General features: G+C 39.1%; 1 protein-coding gene across 7 annotated transcripts in view; it reads left to right on the top strand.

The window, feature by feature from the left end:
* RBFOX2 (RNA binding fox-1 homolog 2) overlaps positions 1-16716 on the top strand; it is a 528484-nt gene that overhangs the window by 436718 nt on the left and 75050 nt on the right. For 4 of the 7 annotated variants that reach the window (XM_082266542.1, XM_082266544.1, XM_082266539.1 and 1 more), the window contains 2 exons: positions 1709-1850; positions 5552-5594. In XM_082266542.1, coding sequence (XP_082122668.1) covers positions 1709-1850; positions 5552-5594 — 185 coding nt within the window. Of the gene's footprint in view, positions 1-1708; positions 1851-4476; positions 4517-5551; positions 5595-16716 lie in introns of all 7 variants that reach the window. The other 3 variants (XM_082266545.1, XM_082266540.1, XM_082266543.1) reach the window with 2 other exon arrangements.

Raw genomic sequence — 16716 nt, forward strand, 5'->3', positions numbered from 1 at the left:
TTCTAATCCGCCACATTTACAAGGCTTAGAAACGTGGTGTGTGATGGGATTTTGTACAGGATAAGAGTTTCACCTTCTTTAAGGATTTCAGAGTTCTTGCAAGTAAACTAGCTGTTTTTGTCTTTTTTTTTTTTTTTATTTTTTTTTTAATGTATCGTTCCTTTGGTCTGCTTTTATTTCTGATTTGCTGTTTTCATGTGGCATGAAATTTTAAACAACTTTCTAATCTTTTGTTCAATAATTGCAGGTTTAATAAGCCAGCATTTTAAAAAGTGTTCCCTGGTTATGAAAAGTTTTAACATTTTACTGCTGTTGCCCAATTGTGTGGGTTCCAAAAAAAAAAGTTATTTTATCTCGTGATTGTTCTATATTAGACTACATCCACACAAAATGTAAATTACATTTTGAATTTTACTTGCCTCTGTAACAGAAGCCAATCTGCCATACATGCATTCTATACAACTATGCATTACTTTTAATGATATAGTATTCGATGAGCGATTAATATACTTTATCTTTTGATGCAGGTTAAAATCTGGAAAAACTCTAATTGTTTGTTTAAACACACTAGTATAATGGCTAGTAAAACAACCTGTCATGCCAAAACTGTCTAAACAGTCTATGAAAGGAAGTTGCATGCTATCTTAAAGTTTAAAGTTTAACTTAAATTAAGGCCACAAGTGAAATTTAGCAATTTCTTTGTATGCTTCCTATAATCCCTTGTACAGCATTACTTACACAGAGGGGGAGAGCCAGCAGTTTCTATCAAGAACATGCTTACACTATATCCTTTTAGTCATCTATCTGCCAATGCAGTATGGCAGGGGTATAGGAAATGCAAAAAAGCTGCTATTTATTCACACAACTGTATTTTAAATGTATCACTTGAGTTAGGAGTAAATTGAAAGAAATTCAAAGAAATGAAAAGGGAAAGGCACACATCAACCACATTTTTATTGAAGTGTATTGTTCTCATCCACAAATCGGATTTTTCCAGCACGCCCCCTTCTGTCTGCCTTGCCAGCGTGCCCCCCTTCTGTCTGCCTTGCCAGCGTGCCCCCCTTCTGTCTGCCTTGCCAGCGTGCCCCCCTTCTGTCTGCCTTGCCAGCGTGCCCCCCTTCTGTCTGCCTTGCCAGCGTGCCCCCCTTCTGTCTGCCTTGCCAGCGTGCCCCCCTTCTGTCTGCCTTGCCAGCGCGCCCCCCCTTCTGTCTGCCTTGCCAGCACGCCCCCCCTTCTGTCTGCCTTGCCAGCACGCCCCCCCTTCTGTCTGCCTTGCCAGCGCGCCCCCCCTTCTGTCTGCCTTGCCAGCGCGCCCCCCCTTCTGTCTGCCTTGCCAGCGCGCTCCCCCTTCTGTTTGCCTTGCCTTTTGATTTTCTGGCTTATAAAGGGGTAACATTGTGTAGTAATGTCTCTTAGACAGGACATTTGTTAAGTACCAAAAAAAAAAACCTTGCAGGCTCCCTTTTTAAGGAGAATTTCAGGCAGTCTGGATAAAAGCTAAGAAATGTTTGCTCAAAGCTTTGGAAATTACATTGCCAGGCAAATAATTATATAAGTGATCAATAATTTTCGCTATTTGTTTCCAAAGAGTGACAGGATGTTTTGTCCATGACGTGTGAAAATATCTCACCTTCTTATTTTTCTTTTCTGTGTCCTTTCTTTATCACCTTCCTTCCCTTTCTGTCTTTTTCCTGTCTCCTTTTTGCAGTTCCAGGATTTCCCTACCCCACAGCTGCAGCAGCTGCTACTACGGCAGCTGCCTTTCGAGGGGCACATTTGAGGGGTCGGGGGAGGACGGTATATGGTGCAGTGCGGGCAGTGCCACCTACTGCTATACCAACCTACCCTGGGTAAGTAGAAGGCATACAAAGCTTAGGACTCTAATCAGGAAAATGGGAAGGAATTATAATTTATTATAGTGGTCGTTAGCTGTATAGCCAGAAACACATAAAAATAGATAAAGAAAAATAAGATCTTACCCTATAGATGTGAAAGATGTGTTTTTCAAATATAGATTTCTAAAGTATTAGTTTATTGCAGTTTTATTTATTTAGTTTATTGCAACAGTTTATTTATATATATTTAAGACACATTGAAAATGTTAGGATATTTGCTGCACTGCATTGTGCTGCTTTAATTATGTATTTAGAGTATACTAAGGTGCACCCACAAACACGCAGGCATATGTGCACATTTTATATAATGTATGTAACCTTAATGCATATTTACCATAGATTAGTTGCATACAATATGGGAACTAACTCGAGCCACTTTTTTTTCAGTGTGAATAGAGTGGGAAAGAGTTGCAAATTTCTGTTTTACATCTGTTTGTAAACCTGTTAAGTAAATTCTCTTAATTTCTTTCCATGTGACACCATGACAAGGAATGGGATTGTCAATTGGACAGGAAAGCACAGACCATATAAAAATAGAAATTTTCCCTATTAGGGGCGCAGACTGAAAAAAATCTGACACAGGCTCTCGCACTTCCCCACTCTATCCAAAAGAAAATAAGATTTGACTGAAGTTGGGTCTTAAAAATAGTTGTGTAGTTATTGTAGCAAGGTGAAAGCATAGAAAGGGAAGATTGTTTATCATTTTATTGTAAAAAACTATTAGTAATACCTTTTAAACACAAATTCCTATAAGATTTATTTTTCTTTTTAAAGTATAGCTTTCATTTTTCCATTCAGAGGGTATTGTAAAATATTAAATCCCTCTTGACACTATTCGGTCACCAAATGGCCTTAAATCAGATGTTTTATTGAGTGAATGAAACCAAGTTTAGAGCAGGGCCCAGATGGAAGAAATTAAGGGGCAAGGCTGGTTTGTGGGAGCGGGGAGGAGGCTGTTTGAGCTTGTCAGTAACTGCACTTGTGTGTTTTTGTGTGACCAGTCATAGCTGACACGCATGAAATTTGGCCTCATACATAACTGGGTGAGCAAACTTGCGGGATGTATGAATAACCATAAGTGAAATTTGGCCTCATTTTAACTGAATCTACTTTGAGTTTTCAGATTCCTGATATACAGATAAAGAAGTTACTATATAGATTAAAACAATGAAGTAACCCAAAAGCAGCAACTGTTTTGCAAGGTTTTACAATATATGTAAACATTTATTTAGAATAAATGTAAAGGGTGGGTATAGACATACCTACAGACCATTTTAAAGGACTCTGGTAACATGCACTTGTCTTTAGGTCTGAGAAACATATTGGCTCATACCCGTTGATGGATTTGGAGCCCTGCCTAACTGTTTCTTAGCACATGCTATGGGTCACATGGAATAATTGATTGAAAATGCACTAGTGTGGGTTTTCTTCTGTTTCCCCAAAGGAAAGAAAATTTGACCTCCATTTGAGCCTAAGCCTGCTGATAGAGTAAATTTCTTTCTTGTCCATTGTAATGTGTTTTAAAAAACTGAGTATGAAAAAAATTACAATATCTAATCAGAAATAGGGGATACATTACACCATTGAAGCTTTCTTGTGTAAAAAAAAAAAAATGTGTAAACAACCCCTGCGACAAGCAGGAATGGCATACAGAAATTTATTGATTTGACCACATCCGACCTGATATGTATTCTTACATGCCTGCAAAAAAGTAATGCTCCCCAGTGTTGTGGATTGGGGAGATGCAGATGAGGAAGTAATTGAATGAAAATATGAAATGGCCCATTTCTACTACAAATTTAGAAAATTACACTATAGAACACAGGGTTCTAAACTAGAGAAACGTTCCCATCTAAAGCGTGACCGGCCTTATGCAAGTTTCCGAGCATGAAATTATTTTATATTCTGAATCCGTTCCCAGGATAGCATTTTAATGGCACCCTTCTGGATGTTGAGTGCATACAGTAAGATGGGGAAGGTACCAATGACTATAGTCCACACTGATTGCTTATGGTAATATCTCACTACTGTGGTATACCTTCATGATGTAGTCTGTGTGTGTCCTGGATAGCAAAAAACCCTGGAGGTGTAACCCTTCATCAATTTATCCATACTGTTTTGATGACCTGACATTTTATTGAGCACTAAGGCTGCACTCGTGCATCGTGGTAAAACCTTCAAAAAGATGGGAAGAATACTGGAGAATTTTTCAGTTATGTTTGTTTTAGTATGCATTTTAGTAAAACCCTGCAATACAGCTGCTTGAAAGACGTTCACCTATAGGTAAATGCTTTTTTGATGCTGTTACTCTATTAAATCTGTAAGAACAGTCTAATTTCATGTGGGATAATGCAGTGATAATCTTGCTGTATGAAAATGTCTAGAATTAGTTTAGCTTGAGATGTTGACAACTGTAGCTAGTGAGGGGTTTAAGAGGATATTCATACATCTCTCTTGCCTGCTTATGATTTTTATGGCATGGTGCATGCAGCTGCTGTTAATAACCGGAATGTGTTTTTTTTTTTTTGTTTGTTTTTTATTATCATTTTATCCCCCCCCCCTTCCTGGTGTGATTCTATAGTGTGCTATATCAGGATGGATTTTATGGCACAGAATTATATGTAAGTATACAATGAAGACCTTAAAATTCAAAATATATATAAAATTCCCTATATTTTAATATCCAATCAATTCTAATTCAGACCTGCTTCCCACTTCCCAATTCCTCTTTGCCCATGCAAGCCAGCCTTAATTCCCATCCATGTCACATCCATTATTACACTCTATTATTTCTCATTAATGTGCCTTAAAATTTTTTTCAATCAGTTTATATTTTTTCTCATTTGATTTTAGTTTTGTTTATAACATCAGTTGTGTTGTGTCTGGGAATGCAGGCATGCTGTTTTAAACACACTGCTCTGGCCGCTGGAATGATAGAATTCGAGTTCAAAGTGGTGTCGTGGTGGCAGTAGGTAGATCTTAGTCTTCTTGGGGATGTTTAGTAATGCATGCAATGGTGTTGGTCGCCTCCCTGCTGCTATCATATACTCAGGCTCCAACCGAACTAACGTTATGGGGGAGGGGGGTTTGTTAATTTTGTCCTCCCAGGACAGACTGAAATTTTAGCTCAGGTTAAAAAAAAGTTCTTGCCTTTTTTTTTTTTTTTCTTTTTTAGGTCCCTATTTACAAGTAATTTTTTGTTTATTTCCCCAAAGAGTGACCACCTGTCACTCCCACAGCCCATATCTTTCCTTCCTATTTACTTACCTGGCTCTGTCTTTTTCTTCCCTCTTCTTTTCATGTTTGATTCCTCTTTACATACTTGCCTTCACCTTTTTTAAGCTTTGCTTTCCCCACTGTACTCCTGACTCCTTTGTGGCTTCTTATTCAGGGGATGAAGAGGGCTATGCAAGAAACTCAAACTATGTAAACAGCATGCTAAGACATACCGCAAAATATGGTGCACCACAGGCTGGCTTGCTCCTCCCTAGTAACTGGGAATCCAGGAGGGGCATTGAGTGACTGGGAAGAGAGGGGTAGGGATTTATTTTTGTCTAATCATTTTCTCTTCGCAGGCTTCTCATGTTGATCATTTGCATATCTTTTTGGTTCTTTTTTACATCTGGGGTTTCAATATTGTTTTTGTTCTGTTATAGACTAGTCTTACAGGAACCAATCTTAAACCCTAAGCTACCTCAGGTAGGCGCCCTCTCACATGGCCTCCTCCCCCTTATTCCAACCAATCAGAGTGCAGATTGCTGTGAACCAAGATTTAAATTACTAACCCAAAATTAACACCTTGTTGGAGAAGGGAACAGAGCCCACTTTCCTGAAAAGATGCAACAGATTTGTAATCTGAATTATATGGTTGAAAGTTAAGATTTATGTGATTTAGAAAAGCAAAATGCGGACTCCTGAAAAAAACTCACAGCAAAGTTAAGTGAGAACTAGTGCAAGGATTCAGATCGCTGGTTTCTTTGTATCGTGTAAGAAGTGCATGAGAGGGGAATATGCACATTTAATTAACATTTTGGATTGAAACATAATAAAATGGAGGGAGATCTACATAAAATGGAGGGAGATCTACATATCTGGTAGTTTTAAGTAAATGCTATTTTTTTTTTTTTTGGTAGATGTTGTCGTTTAATTACATGAGATGCATGTCCTAATTTGATGTATTTAGTGTAATGTAAATACTGTGTTGTGCAAAAATTTTGGCCAAGGCAATTTTAGCCTGATAGGCTAGTCATCTCTAGCATTTATTTATTTTGAAATCTCACTGTGAAATCTTCCGGAATCTGTTCCGGTCTACCTGGGGATTTTGTTTTCCACTTTTTTACTAGTTTTAAAACCTGGGTCTTCATACTGCAAGTTAAAAAAAATAAATGAATCTGGTGCATTTTTTATATTAAATTCAATTTTAAAATCCGTGCAATGCAGTTTGTACATGCCCAGTCACTAAGCAATATAATACAATTGTTAGGGGTTTACTCTGTAGAATCTACCAAAAAAAGTCAGTACTAGGTAGACCCTTTAAAACAAAAGATTTGTTTTACTTGTTAGAAGGCAATTTTTATTGCTTTAAAATAGGTTTGTTGCTGTAATCGGTATTTATTTTTTAGTAAATCACACCCCCTGCCGCAGCCCCCACCCCCCCCCCCCCCCAGACACTTTATTAACATGAGTTAATGTCATTAGGTGTGTGTGATAAATGGTCACCGCAATAGTAACATACTGTACACAGTTCCTTGTGTTAGCTAGTTTAAAATAAAGTATTAAAGGATAGGTTTACCTTTAAAAAAAAAAAAAAAAAAATCAAAAATTAAGGAGCCTGCACAGTATTGCACCCACAATGAGAAGATCACAGGTGCAATGTCCAGCTCCTGCAGTCTCTCAAGATTGCCTGCCCATACAAGGTATGAACAGACAGCTGTTACCTGGGAGCAGGAAGATCACTGGACTATGAGGATGCTAACCATTCCCCTTCGCAACTCATTGAAAACTGCAAGCTGTGTGCCGCAATGGCTGACAGTACTTACAGACATTCTCAGGAAACTGTAAATGAATCACGCGGCCGTGTGAGCTGTTTTGAAATAGTGACAGTGGGTGTAGGGAGAAGATCCCTGGCCTGCTGTCACAGAGAGGGAGTGGGGGGGGGGGTGGGCAGGTGGAGAGCTACACATGCTGGAACAGGTTACATGTTCCACCCTAAAAATGGGTGGAATATGTAACCTGTTCTAAAAGTGAACTTCAACTTTTAAACACCCACCGAACATATGTAACACAAAAATAGTTCTCATAACTGGATAACTTTACATTCTCTGCTGCCCTGCAACATGCATACATTTCAGACTAGTCTACCTTTTACATGCCAGGTAACCTCTGAGTGGCTGAGAACTGATTTTCTTCATTGCCTGCTCTTCTCTACTACTAGTATTTCTGTTACCATGCCTTCATTTCACTGCTGTCATGACTTTGTCGCCTCTATTTCAGGCATTGCTGAAGTACCTGCACCTGCAAGAGATCTTTGATCTCTTTTCACAAGTAATCTGTTTTCCTCTTTGCTGTTGGGAACAGGATATCAATAATTTTGGCTGAAACCTGAAATCCTTGCCATTCTCTGAAGTTCCTGATTCATTTAAATGTTCCTGTGGATAAATACAGCTGAGGTTCCTTCAGTCTGTAACCCTTGAAAATCTTTTTCTATGATCTTAATATCTATAAATCACTGATATATTCTGATTAGCTGAACAATGATGAATATATTTTACACAAATTACAAAAACATCCATATTACATGTGTATTGCCAAAATCTAACATTTTTAGAAAATTGGGATTTAGACAGTTTTTTAAAGGCGAGGAAGGATGAGATTGTGGTGGCGTAAATTAGTTTTGCTAAAGACATTAAATTACTGTCTTCCCTTAAAGTGGTTGTAAGAAAAAAAAGAGCACCTGTTCCCTTTATAGCAGGTTAAACCGCACAATGTTTGTGCTCTCTAACCTGTCCCTCCGTAAGCTGTACAAAAACCTGGTTGATCCTGCCTGTTCCTGTGCTGACCATGGTAATCGTGGCTGCTAAACCCTTACTACCGTCGTCGGTTTACGTGCCTATGTCATCAGCTGATCTCCTCTCTTCCCCTCCCTCCCTGCCTGTCAGCCTGTAAGCGAGCTTGCTACGCCTGCCGATATTGGTAGTAAAATAAGCTTTAAAAAATTTCCCTGCCAGCCCCTCTTTAATGCAGCCATAACACACTGTGCAAGTGTTTAATGAACATGAAGCCTCTAAATATTGAGCGGCCGGGAGTCACGTGACTGGCCTGAAGATTTCTGAAAAAAAGTATTTAGGCTTCATTTTCAACAAACACACAGTATTATAGCTGCATATAAGGGGATGGCAGTGAATGGTTTTGCAAGGTTACAACCACTTTAAACAGTTCAGCTCCAGAGCAGTTTTTTTTTTTTTTTTTTTTTTTGCATACATGTAAAAGTTTTTATTTTTGGCAATAAAATTACTTAACTCCCCGGAACATTATATATTTTCTGAAAGCAGAGGCCCTGTAGATTAAAAGTGATATTTGCAAATGTTTGTTAAATGACATTTGCACAGTTGTGAAACACAAATTTTCATGAAAAAAAATCTAATCAAGTAATTTTTAGTGCAAAAACACACAATAGAATACCCATTTTTGGTTAAAATATAAAAGAGAATGTTACATATTTACCAAACATTCAATGTCTTAACCACTTAAGCCCCGGAAGATTTTACCCCCATTCCGACCAGGGGGTATTTTGCGATTCGGCACTGCGTGACTTTAACGGAGAATTGCGCGGTCGTGCGACGCTGTACCTAAACGAATTTGGCGTCCTTTTTTTCCCACAAACAGAGCTTTCTTTTGGCGGTATTTGATCACCTGTGCGATTTTTTGATCACGCGCTATAAACAAAAAAAGAGCGTCCATTTTGCAAAAATAGCAATATTTTTCCCTTTTTTTTATATGAAATTCCCCCAAAAAAAAATGTAAAAATCAAAATTTTTTAAAATTTTCGGCCAATTTGTTTTATGCTACCTATGTTTGGTAAAAAAAATTGCAAAAAGCGTATTTTGATTGGTTTGCGCAAAAGTTATTGTGTTTACTAACTAAGGGAAAGATTTTTGTCATTTTTGTTGTTTTTTTTTTTAACGCGTAATGGCGGCGATCTGCGATTTTTTTTTGCGGTACTGCGACATTGCGGCGGACAGATCGGACCCTTGACTGACATTTTTGACACTTTTGGGGTTACCAGTGACATTTCTACAGTAATCAGTGCTATATATATGCACTGTTACTGTAAAAATACACTGGTAGTGAAGGGGTTAACTTTATTTCAGAGGGAGGGGCTGTGTGTGTCCCTAGGGGCGTGATTCTAACTGTGATTGGCTGGGGCTTCAGCTGTATGCAGACTGATCAACGGATCTACATAGTAGATCCAGATGATCAGCTCTCATACAGCGAGGAGAATGACAGGCAGCTTGTTTACACAAGCTGCCTGACATTCTCCCTCTCCCCCGCCGATCGCAGAGTGGCCGGCGGACATCGGGTCCGCCGGTCACACGCGCGGGGGGGTCCGTGACCACTCGGGAGCGGGAGCGCGCCTCCGGGGGCGCACGCTCGCTCCCTAGACCCTCACAAGCTAGTGACGTAGCCCTACGTCACTTTGCCTGTGAGGGGCTGACCGCCGACGTAGATAGTCGTGCGGCGGTCGGCAAGTGGTTAAAGTTGTGTGCGCCCGCGAGATTGCCAAAAATGGGGTCCAAAAATCTCTATAGGCGATGCTTTAAAAAAATCTTTACAGCTCATCTGTATACAGTTAACTAGGCGCGTTAATGCCAGAACTATTGTTCTCACTTTGACGTTTTCGCGTGCGACCATTGTTTACATACGCGTGCACACCCTGCACGGTCGTGAGATACTACCCAAGTAAAATTTTGTCATTTTTTTCCCCCACAAATAGAGCTTTCTTGTGGTGGTATTATTTGATCACCACTGTTTGTTTGTTTTTTTGCACTATAAATGGACCGACCATTTAAAAAAAAAAAAAAAAAAAAAAAAAAAACTTTATTGTGCCATAAAACACATCCAATTAAAAAAAAAAAGTAATTTAATTTCTTCATAAATTTTGGCCAATATGTATTCTGCCACATATTTTTGGTAAAAAAAAAAAAAAAAATCCCAATAAGCGTATATTGATAGGTTTACGTGAATGTTTGCGCCTACAAGTTATGGGATATATTTATGGAATTTTTCTTTTTTTTATACCAGTAATGGTGGGGATCAGCGACTTATACCGGGACTGCGATATTGTAGTGGACAATTGCACATTAACTGGCACTTTGCGGGAACCAGTGACACTAATATAGTGATCAGTGCTAAAAATATGCACTCACTGTACTAATGACACTGTCTAGGAAGGGGTTAATCATTGAGGGCGATCATGGGAAGGGGTTAATCATTGAGGGCGATCAAAGGGTTAATGAGGTGCCTAGCCAGTGTTTTTGTGTACAGTGTACTGCTATAACGAGGGGAAGAGGTAGATTCTAGTCCCTGCTTTGTAGAGACACATACATTCCTTCCCCCCTTGTCAGAACAGAGGTATGCCTTCTTTACATAGACATATCTCAGTTCTCTGTGTTTTCCTGACCATCTCCGGTGGGTGCTGGAGGACAGAGTCCTCGACACACCTTGATCAGCTTCTGCTGTGAAATATCACAGCAGAAGTGCCGCCTTCAGGCGGAAGTGCAGCGTTGCATGTATATTTGTGATCCTACACACAGTTGCCACCCTGTAGCAGTATTAGTGCCGGTCAGAAAGTGGTTAAAGGTTCACTCTTTGGACATGCGTAGTATGTCCAAAGTGCTAAACTGGTTAAAGTGAGGATTTTAAAGTGTTTCCATATTCTTAACCCGCAATAAAATAGCTTTAAAATAAGCCCGTGCTGCCAGAGAAAATATGGGTACAATTGTTGTAGCTTCAGATTCTGGTGTTTTGAAGAATAATTTCTTCACAGTGCCTGCAGCTGCAGAGATCGTTAGGATCTTGCAAGTTTTTTTTTTTTTTTTTTTTAGGGCATGTTAAGGGTCTGTAAATACATTGTATATTCATGTAGGTGCGCTTCCTTAAATTCAATTAAAAGTGATGAAAAAATAACCACAAATAAAATTGCATGAAACGGCAGGTAAATATGAAACTGTGCTACAGCAGTGAGTACAAATTGTGCTTTAATTATTATAGAAGGGTTGATTTACTAAAGGCAAATAAACTGTGCACTGCAAGTGCAGTTGCTCTAAATCTGAGGGGAAGCTCTGCTGATTTCTATCATCCACTCATGTGCAAGCAAAAATTCTGTTTTGGTTTTTGTTTCTTCTTTCCCCTTGCTTATGATTGGTTATTTTTTTTCTCAAAGTGAAGCTTTGCATTATTTTCTATACTCTGGAGCAACTGCATTTATTACCTTTTGGTAAATCAATCCCAATATGTGAACCAAAAATGTCCAAATCTTCCAACTGTGAAGTGAATCTGGCAGGTAAGTGTTTTCATCGTGTCCACCACAAGCTACACAGTCTCTTACCGAATCCCCATGATCTCTAATTTAAACAGATCATAAGGTGCTTTTGCAGTAGATCCCTGGAAGGGAAGCCCGTTTCAATCCGTAATGTGCACAAGGGGGTCTATCCACAAGATGGCGTTCTTTATAGTCTGGACTCTGAGTTCTTATGCCTAGTGTTACAGCATTTAAAATAGAAGCGTCTCACTTTCTTGTTTTTTAATTTTTAAATTTGCATTCTACTTAATCCCATATTTTGATGGGTGACCTAATATGTATATTTTTAAACTTTAAACTATACAGTGCTCACTAGATTTGGCCCTAGTTATATTGGTTGTTTTTAGAAATAAAAAAGGTATCTCTGTGCTGTGGTGGAGCGGCAGCTGACACAGATAAGTAATATACCAAACTTATAAATAATCTTAAAGTGTGTAGTGCCAAAAGTGAATGAACAGTGAAATGTGAATATAAATGTGAAATAAAGTGCAAAAGTGAAATCAACGCGCGCGTGTGTAGAGAGAGGGAGATCTCCATTCTTGAATGAAAATCAACAATAAAACCAGCATAGTGAAAATTATTGATTTAAATGCACAGTCCCATGATAGGATCAGCAGTATAAACTTATTGGATCAGCAGTTTAAACTTATTGGTGAAAGTACAAAGTTCAGTGCACAGATGTGCACAAAAAATTGGTGGCGACTTGAAAAGTGAAGAAGTGATCCAGTACAGTGCTCCAGAATCATCCATCGCACCCCTGTGAAATGGACACTCACCGGAAAAGCTGGTTGCAGTTACAGCAGCAAACACAAACTTAGTGTAAAGCTGCCATCTGTTGTGGGGAAGGCTGTTCAGCAACTCGCACCCTCCAGATGTAGCTGTGGTAAATAAAGCTCACCGGGAGCCAGATGAAGGCTCCATAGTGTAGCATTTATTGGATGTGTAAGTTAAAAGCCAAAATAAAATGAATCCTAAAACCATATGACAATGGGTGCCACTACCAACTCTGTATCGGACAGTGGCCTGGCGTCAGCACTATTGTCTCCTCCCCGATGCGTTGAATCCAATAGGATGTTATCAAGGGGTTCATTATTTTTTCACTGCTGGTTTTTGTTAGTTGATCTTCATTCAAGATTGGACATATACGTATATACGTGTGTGTGTGTGTGTGTGTGTATGTGTATGTGTATATATATATATATATATATATATATATATATATATATATATATATATATATATATATATATGTATGTATATATAATTATTATTTTTACTTTAGCACTTCTTGGACTTTATTTTAATGTGTTTTTTATTTATAACCCCATAGTCACATTTCACTGTTGTTCATATTGGTTTCTATGGTTATATGGCATCTGTGGTTCATTAAAAATTGGTATGGATGTTCCCAGTCATGCGCCAATCCCCTGACAATGTTGGGGCGGGCTTAATCGTGCCATCATGTGTCCACTTTGAAAATACCGATCTGTTGCTAAAAAAGATATGTATGGTGGTTTTACACTAGGTGGGTTCCTGCTCTTTAAATCTTGGAGGAATATTTGAATTCCCTTGTGGCGAGCTGGTAATTCTGTCTGCAAATCGACCCTCTTGTGCACCTTACGAGCTGATGTGGGCTGCCCTTCCAGGGATCTACTAAGATTTTTCATGATCAGTTTGTTTAAATTAGCGATTTATGGGGGTCTGGTAAGAGGCTGTGTAACTTGTGGGAGGGCACCTGATGAGATCACTTACCTGCCTAATTCACTTCACAGTTCTAATGGAGCACAAGTTGTACTCTCCCTGGTGTGAGCCCGTTTTTATGATACCCGTTTGCTGACTTGATGCAATTAATTTGTTACTATACTTTCATTCGTAACAAACATAATTTGTAAAGAGACAAACACACATGTATGTATATATGTGTGTGTGTATATAAATATATAGAATATCGTTTTTTTTTTTTTTACCGAACAGGCCTGTAATAACAGGCTGTCAACAGCCACTGCTGTCCACTGTACAGATGTGATCGCACTTCAGATGTGATTTCACAGCCAGCAATTACCTGTAGTTAGGAACAGATCATCCCTGGAAGCAAGCCACTTGAGGTTATCTGTCCCTAAATGCAGGTAATCACTCCCAGCATGATTACTTTCAGACAGCTATGGTTGCTGTCAGCCTGTAGTCATTGATTTCCCATTCACAGCTGTCCATGCACACACATGCATTTCAGAGTTGCTGCACCATGGATGATTTGGCACTGTGAATGGAGTCTAAACTGGCAACAGTGCCCCAAACCCCACAAACAGCAATGCTAAATTGGCAACAAACTAGAGAAAAACCTTTAAAGTAAACACTAAACTGGCTACTGGATCAACCACAATCTCCAGCTTGTGGTTGCTGGTTCAGTTGCCAATTTAGTGTGTTAAACTCTGTGGCACACTGGTTGCAGGATTAGGCCTCCACAGCCAAATAGGCATATGCAAGTATGTTGCAAGTGATCAGCCCTGAATGCAGGCAGTCTGCGTTCAGGGCTGATCTCTCGCATGTGAACGCTGGTTGAGTGATTACATGCGAGTGAACTAAATTAGCGGCAAAAACCAGCAGCCTCTTATTGCTTGCAATAGAGTTGCCTACTTGCAGCAAACTCTGGAGGCCCTTGCTGGTGCTCCTGGCAGCTGAACGCACACAGGGTGCTTTGCAAGTGTGAATGCACCCAAGAAACAAGCCATTATCTAGCCAAGGTCTTATATATATATATATATATATATTAGATTTAATTAATTTTTTTTTTTTTATACAACTATCTATCCTGAAATTTGCTGTAAGTCCGTATCATGGAAAAGGGTTAAGTGCTGCAGCCCTGAACAACCTAATGCTGGGTGTTCATAATAGAATATGAGCACAAGAATTTGCCAGCACACGTACCAGCTAGTCAGAAAAAAATAATTCTAAATTGTTCTAGAAATGTATGTTGAATGTTTTTTTGCATACAATTGCTAATATCTAGAAGGTTTTTTTTTTTTTCTTCTTATTTGGTCTTTATGTTGTAGGCAAGTGGGCAGGTCAGCAAGAGACATTACCCTGAGTACTTAGCCTGGCACATTTCATAGCTGCAACCAAATGTGAAGCGCTGAACAGTAATGCCATCAAAGTTATTTGCTTCTTGGATTTGTACATATATGTGCCTTGGGGTGTAGTTTTGCATTTGAACATACGTGTGTATGTACAATCACAAAAAAAATAATAATGATAATAATTAGGGCAGGCAATGATTTACAAATCTCATAAACCTATATTCAGAAAAACAGAAAACCTATCAAATATTCAAAATGAGAAAATGTACCATTTAAAGGGAAAAAAAAAGCAAGGTATTTTTAAGTTGCTGGCAGCCATGCATCAAAGTTGTAACAGAGCCATGTCTACCACAGTATAACGTCCCCTCTGATTTTTAATACCACTTTTTAAACATCTGGGAACTGAGTTGCTGGAGTTTTGGGTTAGGAATGTTATCCTATTCATGCCTGATATGATTCTACTCCACAGTCTTTGGTCATCTGTCGTATTTTTAGTTTTAAGATGCGCAAAATATTTTCAGTTGGTGAAAGGTCTGGACTGAAGGCAGGCAAGTTAAGCACCCAAATTCTACTACGAAGCCATGCTGTTGTAGATGCAGTATGCAGTTTAGCAGTGTCCTGCTGAAATATGCAAGACCTTCCTTGAAAGACTGGATGGGCAGATATGCTGCTCTAAAACCCAGATGTACAGCATCTATCGGCATTGATGGTGCCTTTCCAGATATGCAAGTTGTCCATTCAATACGCAGTAATGTACCCTCCTACCATCAGTGGTGCAGGCTTTTAAACTGAGTGTTGAGGGTAGATTGCCCAAAATGTCAAATTTCCATATTGTCTGACCACAGAACAGTTTTCCACTTTGCAGCAGACCATTTTAAATGAGCTTTGGTGCAGGGAAGATGTTGGCGTTTCTGGATCATGTTCAGATATGGCTTTTTTGTTGCATATTAGCATTTTCCTTTGCATTTTTTTAATGCCTTGGCAAACTGTTCAGACTTTTTTTTTTTTTTTTTTAACCTAAGCCCATGCAGTGATGTCATCACTAAATCATGCCTGTTTTTAATAGTGCCGTATGAGGGTCCAGAGATCACGGGTATTCAGTATTGCATTTTGGCCCTGTGCCTTGCGCACAGATTTCTCCAGATTATAATAATCTTTTGGTATTATGCACTGTAGATATATTTAATCACTTGCCAACCAGGCCAATTCTGACCCTTATCTCCTACATGTAAAAATCTACCTTATTTTTTTGTGGCTAGAAAATTTACTTAGAAACCCTAAACGTTATTTATATTAGCAAAGGCCCTTTAGAATAAAATGGTGGGTTTTTGCAATTTTATGTCACACAGTATTTGCGCAGCGATTTTTCAAATACAGTTTTTTGGTAAAAAATACACTTTAATGAAGCTTATTGCACACAAATACTATATAATACCCAACTTTTTGGTAAAATGTAAAAGATGTTACGCAGCCTAAATGGATACCAAACATGTCACACTTTACAATTGCATATGCCTGTGGAATGGCATATGCCATTCTCGGCCCTTTAGGGGTTTCAGATGCCGGGTGGGGTTTATCACCACGTGACCGCTGTTAATTGCTGTCACAACAGTTAAATGATTAGAAAGCTCTCGATTGCAAGCAGCACGCAAGGAGTGCACTTTTGGTACAGCTGTGTTTGCAGTGTGGTATGCAAATATGCGGCAGCTCTTGGCCAAGGCAGTTTTAAAATTTTTTGTAGGTTATGAGTTTAGAGTTAGAGAAGATCTGTTGCTAGAATTATTGCTCTTCCTCTGTTTGCGGTGATACCTCAAATTCATTTTTACATATGTATTTGGGACACTTGTGCATAACCACAGGGGAGTTGGTGGGGTGCTTTGAATTTTTTATTTACCTTATCTTAAACTGTTTTTACATTATCCCTTGTGACAGCATGGGACTTATGGAGAGATCTGGGGTCTACTAATACAGCTGATCAATCACAGATCGGCTGCTTTCCTGACTGCTAGGGGCCAGGTTAACAGAAGTGGAACTGGAAGCAACAGAATCCCATCATTTCCGGTTCCCGGGGTCAGGGTTGAGGGACAACATTAGTTCTTCTATCTGTTCTGTACAGCCATCGCCGCCAGTTGGAGTGGTCCCGGGCTCCACACTCTGATGTGGCTCC

Source organism: Pelophylax lessonae, assembly GCF_965119305.1.
Source record: "Pelophylax lessonae genome assembly, chromosome: 8".
Lineage (NCBI taxonomy): Eukaryota > Metazoa > Chordata > Amphibia > Anura > Ranidae > Pelophylax > Pelophylax lessonae.